Source organism: Triticum aestivum, chromosome 7D (genome assembly GCF_018294505.1).
Source record: "Triticum aestivum cultivar Chinese Spring chromosome 7D, IWGSC CS RefSeq v2.1, whole genome shotgun sequence".
Taxonomy (NCBI): Eukaryota; Viridiplantae; Streptophyta; class Magnoliopsida; order Poales; family Poaceae; genus Triticum; species Triticum aestivum.
The window spans coordinates 30,872,041-30,893,833 of NC_057814.1; the positions used below are offsets into that span (position 1 = coordinate 30,872,041).

Genomic DNA, 21,793 nt, shown 5'->3' on the forward strand with positions numbered 1-21,793 from the left:
AATAGCCGCGTCCGCGGTAAAGGACTACTTGGTCGCTTATGCAGTTCATAGACAAGTGAATGGTCACTACTAAATGACTCAAGATAAGTGTGAGTGCCGCGGATGGCCCTCTCGTAGGATGACGAGGGAGGATCCACGGTGGAGTACTGTGATGGTGATTAGTGGACTCGTGTGCGCAAAATCATTTACAAGTGGTGTCTCGTAGGATAGCTTAGCCAAGAGTCAAAGCTGGCTTGCTGCAATAACTCCACTACCCTTCTTGAGAATGTGCATGTATAGTAGGATCTGTTGTAAGACTTGCTGAGTACCTTTGTACTCATGTTGCTTTAATAATTGTTGCAGACGAGAACACCGCCCCCTCCGATGGGTTCTATGTAGATCTCGACGTTGACGAGTGACTTGCCACCCAGGTGGTGACCTGAGCTTGTGAAGGGCCTTTGTAGATAGACAGGCTTCGTCAAGCCTTTTTTCTTTCTAGTTGTCTGTACTTAGACAAGTTTGTTTCCGCATGTGCTTGTATGTTTGTATGACTTGAGTATCGGGTCATGTGACCTCTACCTGTATGAACATGTTATGTATGGCTCTCCGGAGCCTTTAAATAAAGTACTTTGAGTTGTAGAGTTTTGTTGTGATGCCATATTGTATTTACACATATCGAGCATATTGTGTGTATGATTGAAATGCTTGGTATGTGAGGGATCCGACAATCTAGTTGTTTATCCTTGGCAGCCTCTCTTATGAGGAAATGTAGTCTGGTGTCTCCACTGAGCCTTGGTAGTCCGCTACAGCCCGGTTTACCGGAGTCCTGCTAGCCCAGCACTACTGCTCCGGAACACTTAGACTGGCCGGCATGTGTTTCACTTCGTTCCTGTGTCTGTCCCTTCGGGGAAATGTCACGCGGTGACATCCGGAGTCCTGCCTAGCCTGCTACAGCCCGGGTTGCCGGAGTCCTGTTAGCCGAGTGCTACAGCCCGAATTCACACGCTGCTGACCGACATGCTCGATGTTGATTCATGTATGCCTGTCCCCGTAAGTTATCGCTGCTTTGGGTTCACGACTAGCCATGTCGGTCCGGGTTCTCTGTCATATGGATGTTAGCGACACTATCATATACGTGAGTCAAAAGGCGCAAACGGTCCCGGGCCATGGTAAGACGACACCCGTGGGAATACCGTGCGTGAGGCCGCAAAGTGATTTGAGGTGTTACAGGCTAGATCGGTGTGACTTAGAATCGGGATCCTGACAACATGTGAACAAAGGAGGACAAGCCGACATGGCGGTGTTCAAGTACCGGCCGGTTGAAGCTGTTGCTCGTGCCAGGCGCTGGTGGAACCACGTTGTTTCCCCTGCTGCTGACTGCGTCCGTGCGCGCCCGCGACGAGGCGCGTGGAGCTCCGGTGAAGGAGGGTGGAGAGATGGCAACTACTCCCGGCACGGCGGTGCGATGCTCGCGGCGACGGTGGCCAGGCTCTCGTTGCTACCCGTGGGAGAGGACAAGGAATGGCCTGCAGTTCCGATTATACGTATGGCAAACTAAGGAAATACAATGATTCTTAGTTTTTTCTGAAAAGGGGACACGGGCTGTTGGATGAGATCTATTGAGCGGGGAGCACAGATGGGAGCACTAGGAGGGAGCAGGCAAGCCCCGTCCGCATTGATGGTTACGAAGAGTAACCACGGCCAACCACATGTGTGCTTTAAAAAAAACTCTGTGCATTAGGTTTATATGGTTCAGTTTATATGGTTTGTCAGTTTGTCTAATATTGACACTGATATATACGGTATGAAATTAAAATATGATTCAGCTGTGGATCTGAACTGCTGGACGACAAGTGCAAAAGAGCTACGGTTCGAACAATACTCTACATGAAAGATATTCTACAGATAATTCCTGAATACATTGAAACAGAAGAATATACAGTAACACAGAATTAGGGAAGGTTACTATCAGGTATAGGCATAGGTCCAATGTAAACGATAATAGGAAAGATCATCTCTGAGTTAGTTACATCATCATGCTAGACAACTTAAGTTCCTCAAAACATAGACAAAACAAGAAATAGCTTGTGCCAATAATGATTCCAAAATTCAGCAGCCATAACACATAACAGCTAAATTCATGTAGTCAGTACATATTGATTTATTTTTTCTACACAGAACCTGCGCAACGAAGAACCAGTACTCTTAGAACGCTGATGAAAACACACCTGGAATAATGGCTCGTTCTCATCGGTAGTACCAAGCATTTCAATAGTTAGAATCTGGCGCTATTAGTTCAGAACATATAATGGTAACTATATATAGCAAGTTAACATGAGAAAATGCAATATGGAAGTATACCACCCAAAATGCATTAGTACGACAGTGTTGCGCAAAATTGTACAAAAGAAACACCACAAGATTTCCAGTATCTTGTAATGTAGAAAAGGCAAACAAATAATCCATCTTGGCCATATAGATAGTATGCATATGACAAATCATATGTATATTCTGCAAACCAAAGCAAACAAAAGCTGCTAATAATACATGGGATTTCAGGAGAACAAAGCAGCTCATTCTACAAAGAATAAGCAATGTGCAGCTCAATATGAGCAGCATTACTCTTCAACTTCCTTCTTTATTTCTGCCATTAGTTCATCCTTGTAATCCTCAAACGAGCCATCATATTTAGTCACCGTGCCATCCTCCACAACCCATATCTGGATCTTCTCCTCATCGTCACAAACTCGAGATATCAACCGCGAGTCATGGCTAACCAAGACCAGACCTCCAGTGAATTCATCCAGAGCGTCTGCCAAAGCATCAATACTTTGCATATCCAAGTGATTTGTAGGCTCATCGAATGTGAGGATTCGACATTGATATCGAAGTGAACACAACACGGGCCTTCTGACCACCACATAATTTAACAATGGGAGTAAGATGGTTGTGACCTGGCAAGCCAAATTTTCCAAGGTTGCCACGGACAACCTCCGCTTTGCTCATTCCCCCCTGGTCTGGGTGGAGCCTGAGCAAATACTGAACTGCATTTTCCTCCATCGTCAACAAGTCAACAAAATGCTGTGAGTATCGTCCAATCCTCAGCTTCTGGCTCCTTCTTGCCTCTCTTTCGGATGGGTTAAGACCACCAGCAAGTAAATTCAGAATAGTAGACTTTCCTGCTCCATTGGGCCCAACAATGGCAACACGTGTTCCCATGTCAATGCCAACATCAACATCTGATAACTTGAAGTCTGGACGGTTGGGGTAGCCGAAACCCACATCAATGAGCTGAAGGAGTGGTGGTGTGAGCAAAGTGGGTTCTGGGAAGTGGAACTCAACTTTGTAGTCATGCCACTTTTGTGGCAGATCCGCTAGCTTCACGTTATCATCATCACTTGCCACATTCTTTCCCTTCCCCTTCCCCTTGGCAACTTCTTTATGGGCCTTTGACATTGCTTGGTCTTTAACCTTATCTTGTGCAGCCTTGCTCCCAGTCTTCCTTGCTGCTTTCATCTGCTTTTCATACACCTCAAACTTCTTGTTCATCTCCTTCCTCTTCTGCTCATACCCGCTCTCGAAGTCATCAAAATTACCACGGTAAACATGCAGACTCTTATGGTGCAAATGAATGATATCATTGCACACTGTGTTCAAGAAGTCCCGGTCATGGGAACCAAAATAAGGGTCTTCTTCCACTGCGAGCACAAGTACTGCTCTAACCAAAGCACAGCTCGGAGGTCCAAATGGTTGGTAGGCTCATCAAGGAGCTGCAATGTTGGCTGCATGAAGAGAGCACGGTCAAGCGAGATGCGCATCCTCCAGCCACCACTGAAGGACTTTGTGGACCTTGCCTGCATCGCCTGATCAAACCCCAGCCCCGCGAGGATTTTGGACGCACCTGCCGTTGCCGGAGTGGCGAGTAAGGTCGCCGGAGAGTGAGAAGAACGAGCGAGAACGAACAGCAGACGATAGTTTTTGCCTCGCCTGAACCTACGCGAGTCTTTCTATTATTCCTTTGAAAAATGAGTAGGTCGATTACAATGGATCTTAGCTAACTAACCTCCGGTCAGACAGCCCCACAATTTGCGTGATGCCATGCCATCCAACGACTGCATTTCGTGTGCCTTACTAACCGGAGGACTAAACAAGGAATGAGAAAATAAACAACCTGGACGTGCCATAGCACCCCCGGTATACTAGCTACGTGCATGCAGGTGTCACATCGGCCATGCACCACATTATTCAGAGCAAGGAAACAGCGATGAGTTTATCCAACAGCACCCGCGCGTGCAGCATCAGAGTCGCATAGATTTAGCTTCTCGTATACCTCGGCAAGCTTGTCGTTGTCATCGGGGTCGTTAGAGGCCTCAAGCTTTGCCTGCTCAGCCCGGAGCGCCGTGAGCTCCTCATTGGCTGCAACCACCGCCTCGGTTGCCGAGCGGTCATCACCAACAATCTGCTGCTCCACAAGCAGGACATCAATGTTCTTGGGCACAGGCACCTGCCGCCAAGAGAGCAGCTTCAGGAGGGTAGATTTGCCCATGCCATTGGGCCCCACGAGGCCGTAGCGGCGACCATGCGAGATCCGGAGGGAGGCGCCCTTGAGCAGCTCGTTTCCTCGCACAGAGACAGAGAAGTTGTCGAGCACGATGTCCTTGATGTTTCCATCGGCTACGTCGCCCTCAGCGGCGGATCCGGGGACGCGCGCTCCTATGACGACGGAGAAGGCGCCGCGGAGCGCCTCCCGCTTGGCAGCCTCGGCGACGGCCGCCGCCATCATCTCGCGCTTTTCCTTCTTCTTCGCGTCCTTGTCCGAGGGCCCGAGGGCGTTGAGGTCGACGGTGGCGCGAGCCGGCTTGAACTGGAAGACTTCGTAGAAAATAAATCAATGTAGTTGATCATAACCTCTTCGACAAAATCTTATGCGACGACAAAATCGGAAACAGACCCACACTAATGTCCACCCATTCTCTCGCTTTGGCCTATTGACTTGACTATAGGATTGTCCAACACTACTGCCGCAGATTTTCGAACAGGCCAACAGAGAGGACAATATGACGTTGTCACCTTTTGCATCTACACACACTCCCTTCTACAAGCAACCATGATTTCCTTCTTAACGAACTTCGCGATAATCCCTGGGACAAACAATCTCCAAGAGGCATATGAGTCGGCAAATCCTTTAAAATGAACCCTGATAAGTGTCACATGTGTAGCACGAACACATGGCAACCCCGCATATTTTTCATGGCCAGTTTAATGATACGAGGATGGCAACTTTAATTGTCAAGCATGACAACTTTCTTTTTGAACGGTAAGTTTCAGTTTTTTTCTTTTTTCTTTTCGGGTGACAACAAAAGCGTGAGGGCCGGAGTGCTTTGTGCCACACGTGTGGCACGTATCATTTGGGTATAAAAAAATATTAGGTTTATGTTCTTAAAATAAAATAAAATATCATAGCATGGAACTTGCTTTGTAACACATGGCACACAAGTTGGTCTCTTTCCTTGGTTTATTTTCTTCCTTGACTTAAAGCCAATGTGATCCTGCCGTCGTCTTGTTTCTAAATTTATTTTTTCTGAAAAACTGGCGAGCCCAAGAGCAATCCCTTCTCAACCGCGTGGCGCGCTAAAACCTTTTTATAGCGTGGAAATAGCAAAAAAAAAACAAAAAATTGAACGCGGCAGGGCGCTGGCTCCAACGACTGCTGCAAAATATGGCGCACATGAGCAGCTTCAGCAGGCACGCTAACTTACAGCATGCGCGAGCAGCCGGCGCTTGCGAATAAGATTTTACATGTCCATTTTGACAATATGAAGATGTTTCAAACATTAAACAAATGTGCAAAATAAAGACATATTATAGTTCAATTGCATGGCACATCAATCATTTGGGAGCTCCGAGAGGGGGGCACGTGGCTTCACGGCGGGCGCCAGCGCGACGCCACCCGCCGAGGTCGTCCGTGGCACCATGAAAAGGTCGCGCGCGAGATCGGTGTTTGTAGGAGCACCGTCGGAGGCGAAGACAAAACTCCGCGGGCTAGGGTTTGCGCCGCCGGCGACGTGGTGGAGGGGTCACGGGTGTAGGGAGGGGGGATGTCAGTGCGGCCGTCCATCGGACGAATTTGCCGGCGGCGGCGCGGAGCGCAGCGAAGGCGGGGCGGCCGGAGAGGGTGGCGGCAGTGCGGCGCGGGCGCTCGAGTGTGCAGCGCGCAGGAGTGGGTGCACGAAATAAGCGGCGCGTGATGTCATTTCGCTCCGCGCGCTGAACCAATTATACCGTGCGCGTATTTTACCGAAAAAGCTTCTGCCCCGCTTTATATATAAAGCACACAGCCAAACCGATACAAGGTGATGAGGAGAACCTCTTACAAAGTAGATCAAAGGAAAATACAAGAAACTAGGAGAGATCACATCCTACCACAAAGCCACCTAGACTACCAACAAGGACGGAGACTCGCCGCCAAGGGAAACCATCGGACCTCATTTCGCCACTCACTCCAAGTTTCCGCCGAAGGGGGCCCCCTGCCCTCCTGCTCCGGATGGTGGAGCCCGAACCTGTCTGGGGAAAACACGGGACGCGAGAGGAACCAACAAGGACCCTTCCCCCCTCATCTCTGCTCCCTCTCCCACATCGCTCCCGCAAGCGACCGGGAGGGGGGGAACCCTAGCCGCTGCCGGCCTCGGCTTCTCCTCCCCTCACACTCTCCTCGCCGCCGCCGGGCAAAGCCCGGCCGGTGTGGGCGGCGGCAGGGCTTTTCTCCCCCTGCTCGACATTGGTGTTCACGGGATCTGGCGTGGGGCGGCGGCGGCGTGCTGGCGCGGGCTGCGGCAGCGAGACGGCAGACGTTGGCGGCGGGGTCGTGGACGTCGAGATCCCGCGCGGAGGGCTGCATGGTTGGGTCTCTTGCGGCGGCGACGGCTCTGCTTCTGGGAGCCGTCGGCTGCAGGCGGCCGGGGCGCCGGCGACGGGGCTTCCTCTGCTACTCCAAGGAGCTGGCCACCTTGGGTGTTGGCCTTTGTGGCTGGGTGGCCGGCGCTCGCCTCACCAGGACCTGAGGTCTCTCATGTGCTTGTCTGCTATGGCCAAGATCTGTTGCCCAGCGGGGCTCTCAGGCCCGATTCCTGTCCAGTGCTTGGGCTAGGTGGTGGCAGTTGAGCGGGACTGGTGGTCGTGGCAAGGCCATGGACGCCAACCTCACCACGGTGGTGAGTCCATCGTTAGATTCCTTCCCGGGTTTGACCTCTTGGCTGACGGATGGGAGGCGCTGAAGGGGGTTGGGGTGCGTCTTCTCTGTCGGATGTTACCATGTCGGCCGGCGGCGTGCAAGATGTGTGCTTAATGGTAGGTTCTTATGGACGTCGAGGCGGCAGCCTCGGGTGGTGGACCTGTTGGAAATATGCCCTAGAGGCAATAATAAATGGTTATTATTATATTTCTTTGTTCATGATAATTGTCTATTGTTTATGCTATAACTGTGTTATCCGGAAATCGTAATACACGTGTGAATACATAGACCACAACGTGTCCCTAGTAAGCCTCTAGTTGACTAGCTCGTTGATCAACAGATAGTCATGGTTTCCTGACTATGGACATTGGATGTCATTGATAACGGGATCACATCATTAGGAGAATGATGTGATGGACAAGACCCAATCCTAAGCATAGCGCAAAGATCGTGTAGTTCGTTTGCTAGAGCTTTTCCAATGTCAAGTATCTTTTCCTTAGACCATGAGATCGTGCAACTCCCGGATGCCGTAGGAGTGCTTTGGGTGTGCCAAACGTCAAAACGTAACTGGGTGACTATAAAGGTGCACTACGGGTATCTCCGAAAGTCTGTTGGGTTGGCACGGATCGAGACTGGGATTTGTCACTCCGTGTGAAGGAGAGGTATCTCTGGGCCCACTCGGTAATGCATCATCATAAGAGCTCAATGTGACTAAGGATTTAGTCACGGTATCATGCATTACGGTACGAGTAAAGAGACTTGCCGGTAACGAGATTGAACAAGGTATTGGGATACCGACGATCGAATCTCGGGCAAGTAACATACCGATTGACAAAGGGAATAGTATACGGGATTGATTGAATCCTCGACATCGTGGTTCATCCGATGAGATCATCATGGAACATGTGGGAGCCAACATGGGTATCCAGATCCCGCTGTTGGTTATTGACCGGAGAGGCGTCTCGGTCATGTCTGCATGTCTCCCGAACCCGTAGGGTCTACACACTTAAGGTTCGGTGACGCTAGGGTTGTAGAGATATGAGTATGCGGAAACCCGAAAGTTGTTCGGAGTCCCGGATGAGATCCCGGACGTCACGAGGAGTTCCGGAATGGTCCGGAGGTGAAGAATTATATATAGGAAGTCCAGTTTCGGCCACCGGGAAAGTTTCGGGGGTTATCGGTATTGTACCGGGACCACCGGAGGGGTCCCGGGGGGTGCATCGGGTGGGGCCACCTATCCCGGAGGGCCCCATGGGCTGAAGTGGGGAGGGAACCAGCCCTTAGTGGGCTGGGGCGCCCCCCATGGGCCTCCCCCCTGCGCCTAGGGTTGGAAACCCTAGGGTGGGGGGCGCCCCACTTGACTTGGGGGGGAAGTTCCCCCCCCCCCTTGGCCGCCCCCCCCCCCCCACAGATGGGTTCTTGGCCGGCGCCCCCCCCCCCTCCCAGGGGGCCTATATAAAGGGGGGAGGGAGGGCGGCAACATTACAGTCTTGGGCGCCTCCCTCCTCCCCTGCTACACCTCCCCCTCTCGCAGAAGCTCGGCGAAGCCCTGCCGAGATCCCGCTACTTCCACCACCACGCCGTCGTGCTGCTGGATCTCCATCAACCTCTCCTTCCCCCTTGCTGGATCAAGAAGGAGGAGACGTCGCTGCACCGTACGTGTGTTGAACGCGGAGGTGCCGTCCGTTCGGCACTCGGTCATCGGTGATTTGGATCACGGTGAGTACGACTCCATCAACCACGTTCATTGGAACGCTTCCACTCGCGATCTACAAAGGTATGTAGATGCACTCCCTTCCCTTCGTTGCTAGTATACTCCATAGATGGATCTTGGTGATGCGTAGGAAATTTTAAAATTCTGCTACGATCCCCAACAGTGGTATCAGAGCCAGGCCTATGCGTAGTTACTATGCACGAGTAGAACACAAAGCAGTTGTGGGCGTAGATGTTGCCAATTCTTCTTGCCGCTACTAGTCTTATCTTGTTTCGGCGGTATTGTGGGATGAAGCGGTCCGGACCGACCTTACACGTACGCTTACGTGAGACTGGTTCCACCGACTGACATGCACTAGTTGCATAAGGTGGCTAGCGGATGTCTGTCTCTCCTACTTTAGTCGGAACGGATTCGATGAAAAGGGTCCTTATGAAGGGTAAATAGAAATTGGCACATCACGTTGTGGTTTTACGTAGGTAAGAAACGTTCTTGCTAGAAACCTATACAAGCCACGTAAAAACTTGCAACAACAATTAGAGGACGTCTAACTTGTTTTTGCAGCATGTGCTATGTGATGTGATATGGCTAGAAGATGTGATGAATGATATATGTGATGTATGAGATTGATCATATTCTTGTAATAGGAATCACGACTTGCATGTCGATGAGTATGACAACCGGCAGGAGCCATAGGAGTTGTCTTTATTATTTTGTATGACCTGCGTGTCATTGAATAACGTCATGTAAATTACTTTACTTTATTGCTAAACGCGTTAGCCATAGAAGTAGAAGTAATCGTTGGCGTGACAACTTCATGAAGACACGATGATGGAGATCATGATGATGGAGATCATGGTGTCATGCCGGTGACGAAGATGATCATGGTGCCCCGAAGATGGAGATCAAAGGAGCAAAATGATATTGGCCATATCATGTCACTATTTGATTGCATGTGATGTTTATCATGTTTTTGCATCTTATTTGCTTAGAACGACGGTAGTAAGTAAGATGATCCCTTATGATAATTTCAAGAAAGTGTTCCCCCTAACTGTGCACCGTTGCGAAGGATCGTTATTTCGAAGCACCACGTGATGATCGGGTGTGATAGATTCTAACGTTCGCATACAATGGGTGTTGACGAGCCTAGCATGTACAGACATGGCCTCGGAACACACGCAATACACTTAGGTTGACTTGACGAGCCTAGCATGTACAGACATGGCCTCGGAACACGGAGGACTGAAAGGTCGAGCATGAGTCGTATAGAAGATACGATCAACATGGAGATGTTCACCGATCTTGACTAGTCCATCTCACGTGATGATCGGACACGACCTAGTTAACTCGGATCATGTTTCACTTAGATGACGAGAGGGATGTCTATCTGAGTGGGAGTTCATTAAATAATTTGATTAGATGAACTTAATTATCATGAACTTAGTCTAAAATCTTTACAATATGTCTTGTAGATCAAATGGCCCACATTGTCCTCAACTTCAACGCGTTCCTAGAGAAAACCAAGCTGAAAGATGATGGCAGTAACTATACGGACTAGGTCCGGAACCTGAGGATCATCCTCATAGCTGCCAAGAAAGATTATGTCCTAGAAGCACCGCTAGGTGAAGCACCAATCCCAGAGAACCAAGACGTTATGAACGCTTGGCAATCACGTGCTGATGATTACTCCCTCGTTCAGTGCGGCATGCTTTACAGCTTAGAACAGGGTCTCCAAAAGCGTTTTGAGAAACATGGAGCATATGAGATGTTCGAAGAGCTGAAAATGGTTTTCCAAGCTCATGCCCGGGTCGAGAGATATGAAGTCTCCGACAAGTTCTTCAGCTGTAAAATGGAGGAAAATAGTTCTGGTAGTGAGCACATACTCAGAATGTCTGGGTTACACAACCGCTTGTCTCAGCTGGGAGTTAATCTCCCGGATGACGCGGTCATTGACAGAATCCTTCAGTCGCTTCCACCAAGCTACAAGAGCTTTGTGATGAACTTCAATATGCAGGGGATTGAAAAGACCATTCCCGAGGTATATTCAATGCTGAAATCAGCGGAGGTGGAGATCAGAAAGGAACATCAAGTGTTGATGGTGAATAAAACCACTAAGTTCAAGAAAGGCAAGGGTAAGAAGAACTTCAAGAAGGACGGCAAGGGAGTTGCCGCGCCCGGTAAGCCAGTTGCCAGGAAGAAGTCGAAGAATGGACCCAAGCCTGAGACTGAGTGCTTTTATTGCAAGGGAAGTGGTCACTGGAAGCGGAACTGCCCCAAATACTTAGCAGACAAGAAGGCCGGCAACACCAAAGGTATATGTGATATACATGTAATTGATGCGTACCTTACCAGTACTCGTAGTAGCTCCTGGGTATTTGATTCCGGTGCGGTTGCTCATATTTGTAACTCAAAATAGGAGCTGCGGAATAAGCGGGGACTGGCGAAGGACGAGGTGACGATGCGCGTCGGGAATGGTTCCAATGTCGATGTGATCGCCGTCGGCACGCTACCTCTACATTTACCTACGGGATTAGTTTTAAACCTCAATAATTGTTATTTAGTGCCAGCTTTGAGCATGAACATTGTATCTGGATCTCGTTTAATTCGAGATGGCTACTCATTTAAATCCGAGAATAATGGTTGTTCTATTTATTTGAGAGATATGTTTTATGGTCATGCCCCGCTGGTCAATGGTTTATTCTTGATGAATCTCGAACGTGATGTTACACATATTCATAGTGTGAATACCAAAAGATGTAAAGTTGATAGCGATAGTCCCACATACTTGTGGCACTGCCGCCTTGGTCACATTGGTGTCAAGCGCATGAAGAAGCTCCATGCAGATGGACTTTTGGAGTCTCTTGATTATGAATCATTTGACACGTGCGAACCATGCCTCATGGGTAAGATGACCAAGACTCCGTTCTCCGGAACAATGGAGCGAGCAACCAACTTATTGGAAATCATACATACCGATGTGTGCGGTCCAATGAGTGTTGAGGCTTGCGGAGGATACCGTTATGTTCTCACTCTCACTGATCACTGAAGTAGATATGGGTATGTCTACCTAATGAAACACAAGTCTGAGACCTTTGAAAAGTTCAAGGAATTTCAGAGTGAGGTTGAGAATCAACGTGACAGGAAAATAAAGTTCTTACGATCAGATCGTGGAGGAGAATATTTAAGTCACGAATTTGGTACGCACTTAAGGAAATGTGGAATTGTTTCACAACTCACGCCGCCTGGAACACCTCAGCGAAATGGTGTGTCCGAACGTCGTAATCGCACTCTATTGGATATGGTGCGATCTATGATGTCTCTTACCGATCTCCCGCTCTCATTTTGGGGCTATGCTTTAGAGACTGCCGCATTCACTTTAAATAGGGCTCCGTCGAAATCCGTTGAGACGACACCGTATGAATTATGGTTTGGGAAGAAACCTAAGCTGTCGTTTCTAAAAGTTTGGGGATGCGATGCTTATGTCAAGAAACTTCAACCTGAAAAGCTCGAACCCAAGTCGGAAAAATGCGTCTTCATAGGATACCCTAAGGAAACTATTGGGTATACCTTCTACCTCAGATCCGAAGGCAAGATCTTTGTTGCCAAGAACGGGTCCTTTCTGGAGAAAGAGTTTCTCTCGAAAGAATTAAGTGGGAGAAAAGTGGAACTTGATGAGGTGATAGTCACCCCTTCCGAACCAGAAAGTAGCGCAGCGCGGGAAGATGTTCCTGTGGTGCCTCACCGACTGGGGAGGAAGTTAATGATGATGATCATGAAGCTACAGATCAAGTTACTACTGAACTTCGTAGGTCCACAAGGACACGTTCCGCACCAGAGTGGTACGGCAACCCTGTCCTGGAAATCATGTTGTTAGACAACGGTGAACCTTCGAACTATGAAGAAGCAATGGCGGGCCCGGATTCCGACAAATGGCTAGAAGCCATGAAATCCGAGATAGGATCCATGTATGAAAACGAAGTATGGACTTTGACTGACTTGCCCGATGATCGGCGAGCCATAGAAAATAAATGGATCTTTAAGAAGAAGACAGACGCGGATGGTAATGTGACCATCTATAAGGCTCGACTTGTCGCTAAGGGTTACCGACAAGTTCAAGGGGTTGACTACGATGAGACTTTCTCACCCGTAGCGAAGCCGAAGTCCGTCCGAATCATGTTAGAAATTGCCGCATACTATGATTATGAGATATGGCAGATGGACGTCAAAACGGCATTCCTTAACGGCTTCCTTAAGGAAGAATTGTATATGATGCAGCCGGAAGGTTTTGTCGATCCTAAGAATGCTGACAAAGTATGCAAGCTCCAGCGCTCAATCTATGGGCTGGTGCAAGCATCTCGGAGTTGGAACATTCGCTTTGATGAGATGATCAAAGCGTTTGGGTTTACACAGACTTATGGAGAAGCCTGTGTTTACAAGAAAGTGAGTGGGAGCTCTGTAGCATTTCTCATATTATATGTGGATGACATACTATTGATGGGAAATGATATAGAATTCTTGGAAAGTATAAAGGCCTATTTGAATAAGTGTTTTTCAATGAAGGACCTTGGAGAAGCTGCTTATATATTAGGCATCAAGATCTATAGAGATAGATCAAGACGCCTCATTGGTCTTTCACAGAGTACATACCTTGACAAGATATTGAAGAAGTTCAATATGGATCAGTCCAAGAAGGGGTTCTTGCCTGTATTGCAAGGTGTGCAATTGAGCACGGCTCAATGCCCGACCACGGCAGAAGATAGACAAAAGATGAGTGTCATCCCCTATGCCTCGGCCATAGGGTCTATTATGTATGCCATGCTGTGTACCAGACCTGATATAAACCTTGCCGTAAGTTTGGTAGGAAGGTACCAAAGTAATCCCGGCATGGAACACTGGACAGCGGTCAAGAATATCCTGAAATACCTGAAAAGGACTAAGGATATGTTTCTCATTTATGGAGGTGACGAAGAGCTCGTCGTAAAGGGTTACGTCGACGCTAGCTTCGACACAGATCTGGATGACTCGAAGTCACAAACCGGATACGTGTATGTTTTGAATGGAGGAGCAGTAAGCTGGTGCAGTTGCAAGCAAAGCGTCGTGGCGGGATCTACATGTGAAGCGGAGTACATGGCGGCCTCAGAGGCAGCACAGGAAGCAGTCTGGATGAAGGAGTTCATTACCGACCTAGGGGTGATTCCCAATGCGTCGGGCCCGATGACTCTCTTCTGTGACAATACTGGAGCTATTGCCCTTGCGAAGGAGCCCAGGTTTCACAGGAAGACCAGGCATATCAAGCGTCGCTTCAACTCCATCCGTGAAATTGTTCAGAATGGAGACATAGATATTTGTAAAGTACATACGGACCTGAATGTAGCAGATCCGTTGACTAAACCTCTCCCTAGAGCAAAACATGATCAACACCAGGACGCAATGGGTGTTCGATTCATCACAATGTAACTAGATTATTGACTCTAGTGCAAGTGGGAGACTATTGGAAATATGCCCTAGAGGCAATAATAAATGGTTATTATTATATTTCTTTGTTCATGATAATTGTCAATTGTTCATGCTATAACTGTGTTATCCGGAAATCGTAATACACGTGTGAATACATAGACCACAACGTGTCCCTAGTAAGCCTCTAGTTGACTAGCTCGTTGATAAACAGATAGTCATGGTTTCCTGACTATGGACATTGGATGTCATTGATAACGGGATCACATCATTAGGAGAATGATGTGATGGACAAGACCCAATCCTAAGCATAGCGCAAAGATCGTGTAGTTCGTTTGCTAGAGCTTTTCCAATGTCAAGTATCTTTTCCTTAGACCATGAGATCGTGCAACTCCCGGATGCCGTAGGAGTGCTTTGGGTGTGCCAAACGTCAAAACGTAACTGGGTGACTATAAAGGTGCACTACGGGTATCTCCGAAAGTCTGTTGGGTTGGCACGGATCGAGACTGGGATTTGTCACTCCGTATGAAGGAGAGGTATCTCTGGGCCCACTCGGTAATGCATCATCATAAGAGCTCAATGTGACTAAGGATTTAGTCACGGGATCATGCATTACGGTACGAGTAAAGAGACTTGCCGGTAACGAGATTGAACAAGGTATTGGGATACCGACGATCGAATCTCGGGCAAGTAACATACCGATTGACAAAGGGAATAGTATACGGGATTGATTGAATCCTCGACATCGTGGTTCATCCGATGAGATCATCATGGAACATGTGGGAGCCAACATGGGTATCCAGATCCCGCTGTTGGTTATTGACCGGAGAGGCGTCTCGGTCATGTCTGCATGTCTCCCGAACCCGTAGGGTCTACACACTTAAGGTTCGGTGACGCTAGGGTTGTAGAGATATGAGTATGCGGAAACCCGAAAGTTGTTCGGAGTCCCGGATGAGATCCCGGACGTCACGAGGAGTTCCGGAATGGTCCGGAGGTGAAGAATTATATATAGGAAGTCCAGTTTCGGCCACCGGGAAAGTTTCGGGGGTTATCGGTATTGTACCGGGACCACCGGAGGGGTCCCGGGGGGTCCATCGGGTGGGCCCACCTATCCCGGAGGGCCCCATGGGCTGAAGTGGGAAGGGAACCAGCCCTTAGTGGGCTGGGGCGCCCCCCATGGGCCTCCCCCCTGCGCCTAGGGTTGGAAACCCTAGGGTGGGGGGCGCCCCACTTGACTTGGGGGGGAAGTTTCCCCCCCCCTTGGCCGCCGCCCCCCACCCCCCCCCCCAGATGGGTTCTTGGCCGGCGCCCCCCCTCCCAGGGGGCCTATATAAAGGGGGGAGGGAGGGCAGCAACATTACAGTCTTGGGCGCCTCCCTCCTCCCCTGCTACACCTCTCCCTCTCGCAGAAGCTCGGCGAAGCCCTGCCGAGATCCCGCTACTTCCACCACCACGCCGTCGTGCTGCTGGATCTTCATCAACCTCTCCTTCCCCCTTGCTGGATCAAGAAGGAGGAGACGTCGCTGCACCGTACGTGTGTTGAACGCGGAGGTGCCGTCCGTTCGGCACTCGGTCATCGGTGATTTGGATCACGGCGAGTACGACTCCATCAACCACGTTCATTGGAACGCTTCCGCTCGCGATCTACAAAGGTATATAGATGCACTCCCTTCCCTTCGTTGCTAGTATACTCCATAGATGGATCTTGGTGATGCGTAGGAAATTTTAAAATTCTGCTACGATCCCCAACAGGACCGCCAGTTAGGCTTTCAGCAGGCGGCTTGGTGGCGGTGATGGCTGCATCTTTTGGTCGTGTGGGCGACAACGGATGCCGCTTTGGGTGACCCTGGTCTCGGCGGTGCCTCGGCAGTGTTGGTTCCCAGATCGTGCTCTGGAGGTTTGTTTTGTGGCGGCATGTCTTCCCTTGAGTTGGACAGGGGCTCAAGATTCCTCGGTGTGGCGAGGTTGAGAGGATCCGGGCGAAAGCCTTGTGCTTTGGCATTGGCGACGATGATGCTCGTGGGCATCACATCCCTCTTGGGGGCATCGTTGAGGGTCCTCCCACCGAGCCAGGGCTTCGGGTGAAAACCCTTGACCGGTCTTTCGGTCTCGACGGCAGCGGTACGGTGTGTCGTCTCCCTCTTGACTCTTGAGGGTGTTGTCGTGGAGTCCAGGTTACTTCTAGTGCACCATGTTGTCATTGACTAACATGCTAGATCCTGTCTTGGAGCTACCTCGACTCTAGCATAGGGGGATTCACTTACCTCCTATCTTTTACCGCGCGCGTATTTTGCGCGTCCGTTGGAGCGTCCGGAACGACTGCGCGCGCAAAAAATAATAATTTTTCCAGCGCGGCGCTAATATCACGTGCCTGATGGAGATGCTCTAAGCGTGAGGTGTTTTCCCACTAAAATTCTCATCTTTACACCCGCAAAAAAATCTCATCTTTACCCCCCAAACCCCTGCTATAAATATCCCTCTTGTGTGAGAAGTACTCCTGTATAAGTCACCCTCGCTGCCCCACTGAACCCACCACCCATCCGTCGGTGAGAAAGAACCCACCAAATTCCCACGAGATTCTCCTGGAGAGCGCCGGCGCCATGGAGTCGTCACGCGGCACCCTCATCCCCAGCACGCTACCGCTGCCCTCCTCCTCAACCGACGTCGACGGCCAGGAGGTCAGGCGGACCAGGACCAGCGGCGGCATGAGGTGGCGCGCGTGGGCCGCCGTGCTGGCCGTGGTGGCGCTCGTCGTCGCCGCAGCGGTCTTTGGGGCCAGCAGGGTCCACCGGGACGCGGTGGCGTCCTCCTCCGTACGGGCTATGGCAGAACACGGCGTGTCGGAGAAGACGTCCGGGGCATACTCCGCCAGCGGCGGCTTCCCGTGGAGCAGCGCCATGCTGCAGTGGCAGCGCACCGGCTTCCATTTCCAGCCGGACAAGAACTACATGAACGGTACGTACTGACCGAGTTCATCCGTGCGATTAGATTTCCAGATTCAGATTCCGTTTAATTTTCTCCGGCGTGGTCCGATCCAGAAACTGACCTCCCTGCCTTATTTGCTTCCTGTTTGCTCGCCGGCGGTGGCATTCTCCGGCGACATGCATCCGTGCAGATCCCAACGGTTAGTATTACACTATTACTACGCTCCACCTAACGAATCCTCTCAATCGGGTATTCCTATTCAGAAGTTTTGTGACCTGTGCGGAATATAGTTGCACCACCACGAACAGTATTTTTTTAAGTTAAAAAATCAACAAATTCTGAATTTCTTTATGAACATTGATAAATTTTTACCTCCGCAACAATTTCGTGGTGCATTTTCTTTTGTCAGGCCTCCATAAATGTCATTTCATCATGAAAATTTTCACATAGGTAAAACATTCATCAATGTTTATTACAAAAAAAAATCAGTTTTTTGTTGTTTTTTTATTTTTTGGATTCTAATGTTCACCCGGGTGCATATAACCTCGGGATTAGAAGAGCACTTTGTCTGAAATGCATTGTCCACTGCAGGTCCGGTGTACTATAGAGGATGGTACCATTTGTTCTACCAACACAACCCCAGAGGCACTGGGTGGGGCAACATCTCATGGGGGCATGCCGTGTCGCGGGACATGGTCCACTGGCGCCACCTACCGCTCGCCATGGTGCCTGACCACTGGTATGATATCGAGGGCGTCTGCACCGGATCCATCACTGTGCTCCCCGATGGCAGGGTCATCGTGCTCTACACGGGGTACACCAAGATGTTTGCGCAGGTGACCTGCCTCGCGGAGGCCGCCGACCCGAGCGACCCCTTCCTCCGCGAGTGGGTGAAGCACTCCGCCAACCCTGTCGTGCACCCTCCCCCTGGCATCGGCATGAAGGACTACCGTGACCCAACCACGGCGTGGTTCGACAACTCCGACAACACGTGGCGCATCATCATTGGCTCCAAGAACGACACGGACCACTCCGGCATCGTCTTCACGTACAAGACCAAGGACTTCGTCAGCTACGAGCTGATACCGGGATACTTGTACCGCGGCCCCGCCGGCACCGGCATGTACGAGTGCATCGACATGTTTGCCGTCGGCGGTGGCCGCAAGGCCAGCGACATGTACAATTCGACGGCCAAGGACGTGCTGTACGTGCTCAAGGAGAGCAGCGATGACGACCGGCGCGACTATTACGCGCTCGGGAGGTTCGACGCAGCGGCCAACACATGGACGCCGATCGACACCGAGCGGGAACTCGGCGTCGCGCTGCGGTACGACTATGGCAGGTACGATGCGTCCAAGTCCTTCTACGACCCCGTGAAGAAGCGGCGGATCGTATGGGGGTACGTCGTCGAGACCGACTCCTGGAGCGCCGACGCCGCCAAGGGGTGGGCCAACCTCCAGGTAACCATCATCGTCATCAACATGACTGCTTTACCTTACACTTATCAACATCGGTCATCATTGCTACTCTTAGACTTAACTAACCAAACTAGATTAATGTTGTGTGTTGTGCGTGCAGTCGATTCCGAGAACGGTGGAGCTTGACGAGAAGACCCGGACGAACCTCATCCAATGGCCAGTGGAGGAGCTCGATACCCTCCGCATCAACACCACCGATCTCAGCGGCATCACTGTCGGTGCCGGATCCTTCGTCTCCCTGCCCCTCCACCAGACCTCCCAACTCGACATCGAGGCATCCTTCCGCATCAACACCTCCGCCATTGAGGCCCTCAATGACGTCGACGTCGGCTACAACTGCACCATGACAAGCGGCGCTGCCACCCGCGGCGCACTTGGCCCCTTCGGCATTCTCGTCCTCGCCAACGTTGCCCTGACAGAACAGACGGCGGTGTACTTTTATGTGTCCAAGGGCCTCGACGGCGGTCTTCAGACCCATTTCTGCCACGATGAGTTGCGGTCAACACATGCTACTGATGTGGCGAAGGAGGTGGTGGGTAGCACGGTGCCGGTGCTCGACAGCGAGGATTTTTCCGTTAGGGTGCTCGTGGACCACTCCATCGTGCAAAGCTTCGTGATGGGCGGGAGGTTGACGGTGACGTCGAGGGCCTACCCGACGGAGGCCATTTACGCAGCGGTGGTCTACCTGTTCAACAATGCCACCAGCGCCAGCGTCACAGCTGAGAAGCTCGTCGTGCACGACATGGACTCGTCGTACAACAAGATATTCACGGACGACGACTTGCTAGTCCTCGATTAGACTGATCACCTACAACAAGTTATGGATTATTTGCTCGGTCGGTGGCTTCCTTTTCTCTTGGACAGATAGCGGTGGAGTACCAGCTACTCTACGTATCATCTTGATTTATGTTCCTTGTTCTAGTTTTGGTTTTAGTAAGATGAATTAGATGATGTTGGTCACATGTTAATCAATTACGGGTAAATTAAAAGGACATGGATGCCTGCCACCAAATATAAGTGACTACTTCAAGTCAAGGTTTTGGTTACCGAATGACGCAATTTTACCCGGGGGGATTGGTAAACGTGGTTACCACGGTTACCGGGAAATACCGAGAAATACCAAGAATATTTTGAAAGAATTTTATAGTTGAATTTTGAATTCAAATAAATGAATGAACGAACATTCAAACCAGAGACCTGTCAAAAGAGGAACTAGGTTGCTACGAACACGTCAGAATCAACTCTCATTGCATTAATTAGATCCTACGCACTTTACTACAAATCAAGCGTTTAAATTCAAAAATTTTAAAAAAATGGTATTTTTTGCTCGGTATGAGGTTTTACCGAGGGGCACGGAAATACACGGTAATCATGGGAAGTTTTGAAATTTCGACCGGTAACCAAAACCTTGCTTCAAGTTCAAGTTCTCTCATTTCTTGTTCATTTATATGCAATCTTTGTATTTCGTATTTTTTGGGAAAGCAAACATGGTGTATCTATACCAATATAAAAGACCTAAAAGGGGAAATCCAACAACTCCCGACCGTCAAATCAGGTCAATCCAACGACTCAGGCTGCTATAATAGTGAGTCCTCAACATGTTTAGTGTGCACTAATATCATACGAAATGTCAAAACCAATGCTAATCATTATTAATACGCAAATAATATCCTACCTAATATTTACGTGTATCTATCTATACTAATATAAAAAGACCCAACGGGGCAGATCCAACAAATCCGGGTCGTCAAGTCAGGTCAATCCAACGACTCAGGCTGCTATAATGGTAAGCGCTCAACATGTTTAGTGTGCAGTTAATATCATACCAAATATCAACACCAATGCTAATCACATAATTAATACGCGAATAATATCCTACCTAATATTTACGTGTAATTAATATATCGAAATTGGTGTGCGTACGATGTATAGTGCGTACGATCTTGTATGATGTGATCTCACTCGTCTGTCCAACTCATCGAACGGCTACTGAGGTCTGTCGTACATAAATCGTACGAAATTCATCATACGTGTAGCAAGACTCTTAAAATATTACCTAATATCAACGTGCATTGCACGTACACATTTACTAGTTAAATCTGTCATGGTGCGTACACATTTACTAGTTAAATCGGTCCTGGTGTTTCCATGTAGAGTAAAATCGGGATTCTGCAAGCATGTCTTTTTAACGTTTATAGATAGAAATGCGAGCATGGGAGCACCAGAATGTATCAGTTGCCGCATCATAACAAATAAAATAAAATCCGTGTGACAAAATCTACCGACAACCACTGAAAAAGTACTGAAGACACCCTTTTACGTACCTGACGTAATCAAAGTACAGTTGGGTGGCTCCCATAACTAAATATCTTACCTCGTGAATTCCGAAAAGAAAATACTTAAGAAATGAATTTTTTGTGGACGCGCATTGTCTTCACAGGGAGCAAATTGCAAAAAACCACTACATTTTAAGTTCATGTTTAGATTTGCCACCACATTTCTTGGGCGCCCCAAAAATCAATCGATTTCCTTGCTAATTTTCTCAATAAACACCGATGATTCATTTGGGGCGAATTAATTCAATTTCTGACATACCGGGCCCACTTATCAGGTCCACATGACACTATTTTGTCAACACAGTTTGTTTTGACTGTGAAAACAAATCACCATGCATCCATTATGTTCCACCTCCTGTCGCTTATGGCCGACGCCGCCCCTCTCTCCCGCGCCACCCCGCATCCTCTCTCCCGTCGACCACTACACCTTCCTCCATCTCTCCTCCCTCCCGGTGCGGGCGAGATCAGCAGCACGGCATCCCGTCACGCGCCGCCCTACACTGGATCGGATGGATCCGTGACGCGGCTCCTCCCTCTGTCATGCCTCGACGAGCTCCATCCCCACCTCTGGCATGCGACGAGCCTGGTAAATGGGACAACGCGGGACGAGCGGCCGGAGCACCACACGGAGGCTACACATGAGGAACACGAGCACGTCCTCGTCAGAGCCCGTCGTCGG

General features: G+C 49.6%; 1 protein-coding gene and 1 pseudogene across 1 annotated transcript; one reads left to right on the plus strand and one right to left on the minus strand.

Annotated features, from left to right (window-relative positions):
• Positions 1–2,535: 2,535 nt before the first annotated feature.
• Positions 2,536–4,777, minus strand: LOC123169488 (ABC transporter F family member 4-like; annotated as a pseudogene).
• A 12,117-nt stretch (positions 4,778–16,894) lies between these two features.
• On the plus strand, positions 16,895–19,832 carry LOC123166433 (sucrose:sucrose 1-fructosyltransferase-like). The gene is made up of 4 exons (XM_044584238.1): positions 16,895–17,330; positions 17,491–17,499; positions 17,892–18,760; positions 18,879–19,832. Exons 1-4 carry the CDS (start codon positions 16,976–16,978, stop codon positions 19,575–19,577), a joined length of 1,932 nt encoding a protein of 643 aa, XP_044440173.1. The 5' UTR covers positions 16,895–16,975; the 3' UTR covers positions 19,578–19,832.
• The last annotated feature ends 1,961 nt before the right edge of the window (positions 19,833–21,793 follow it).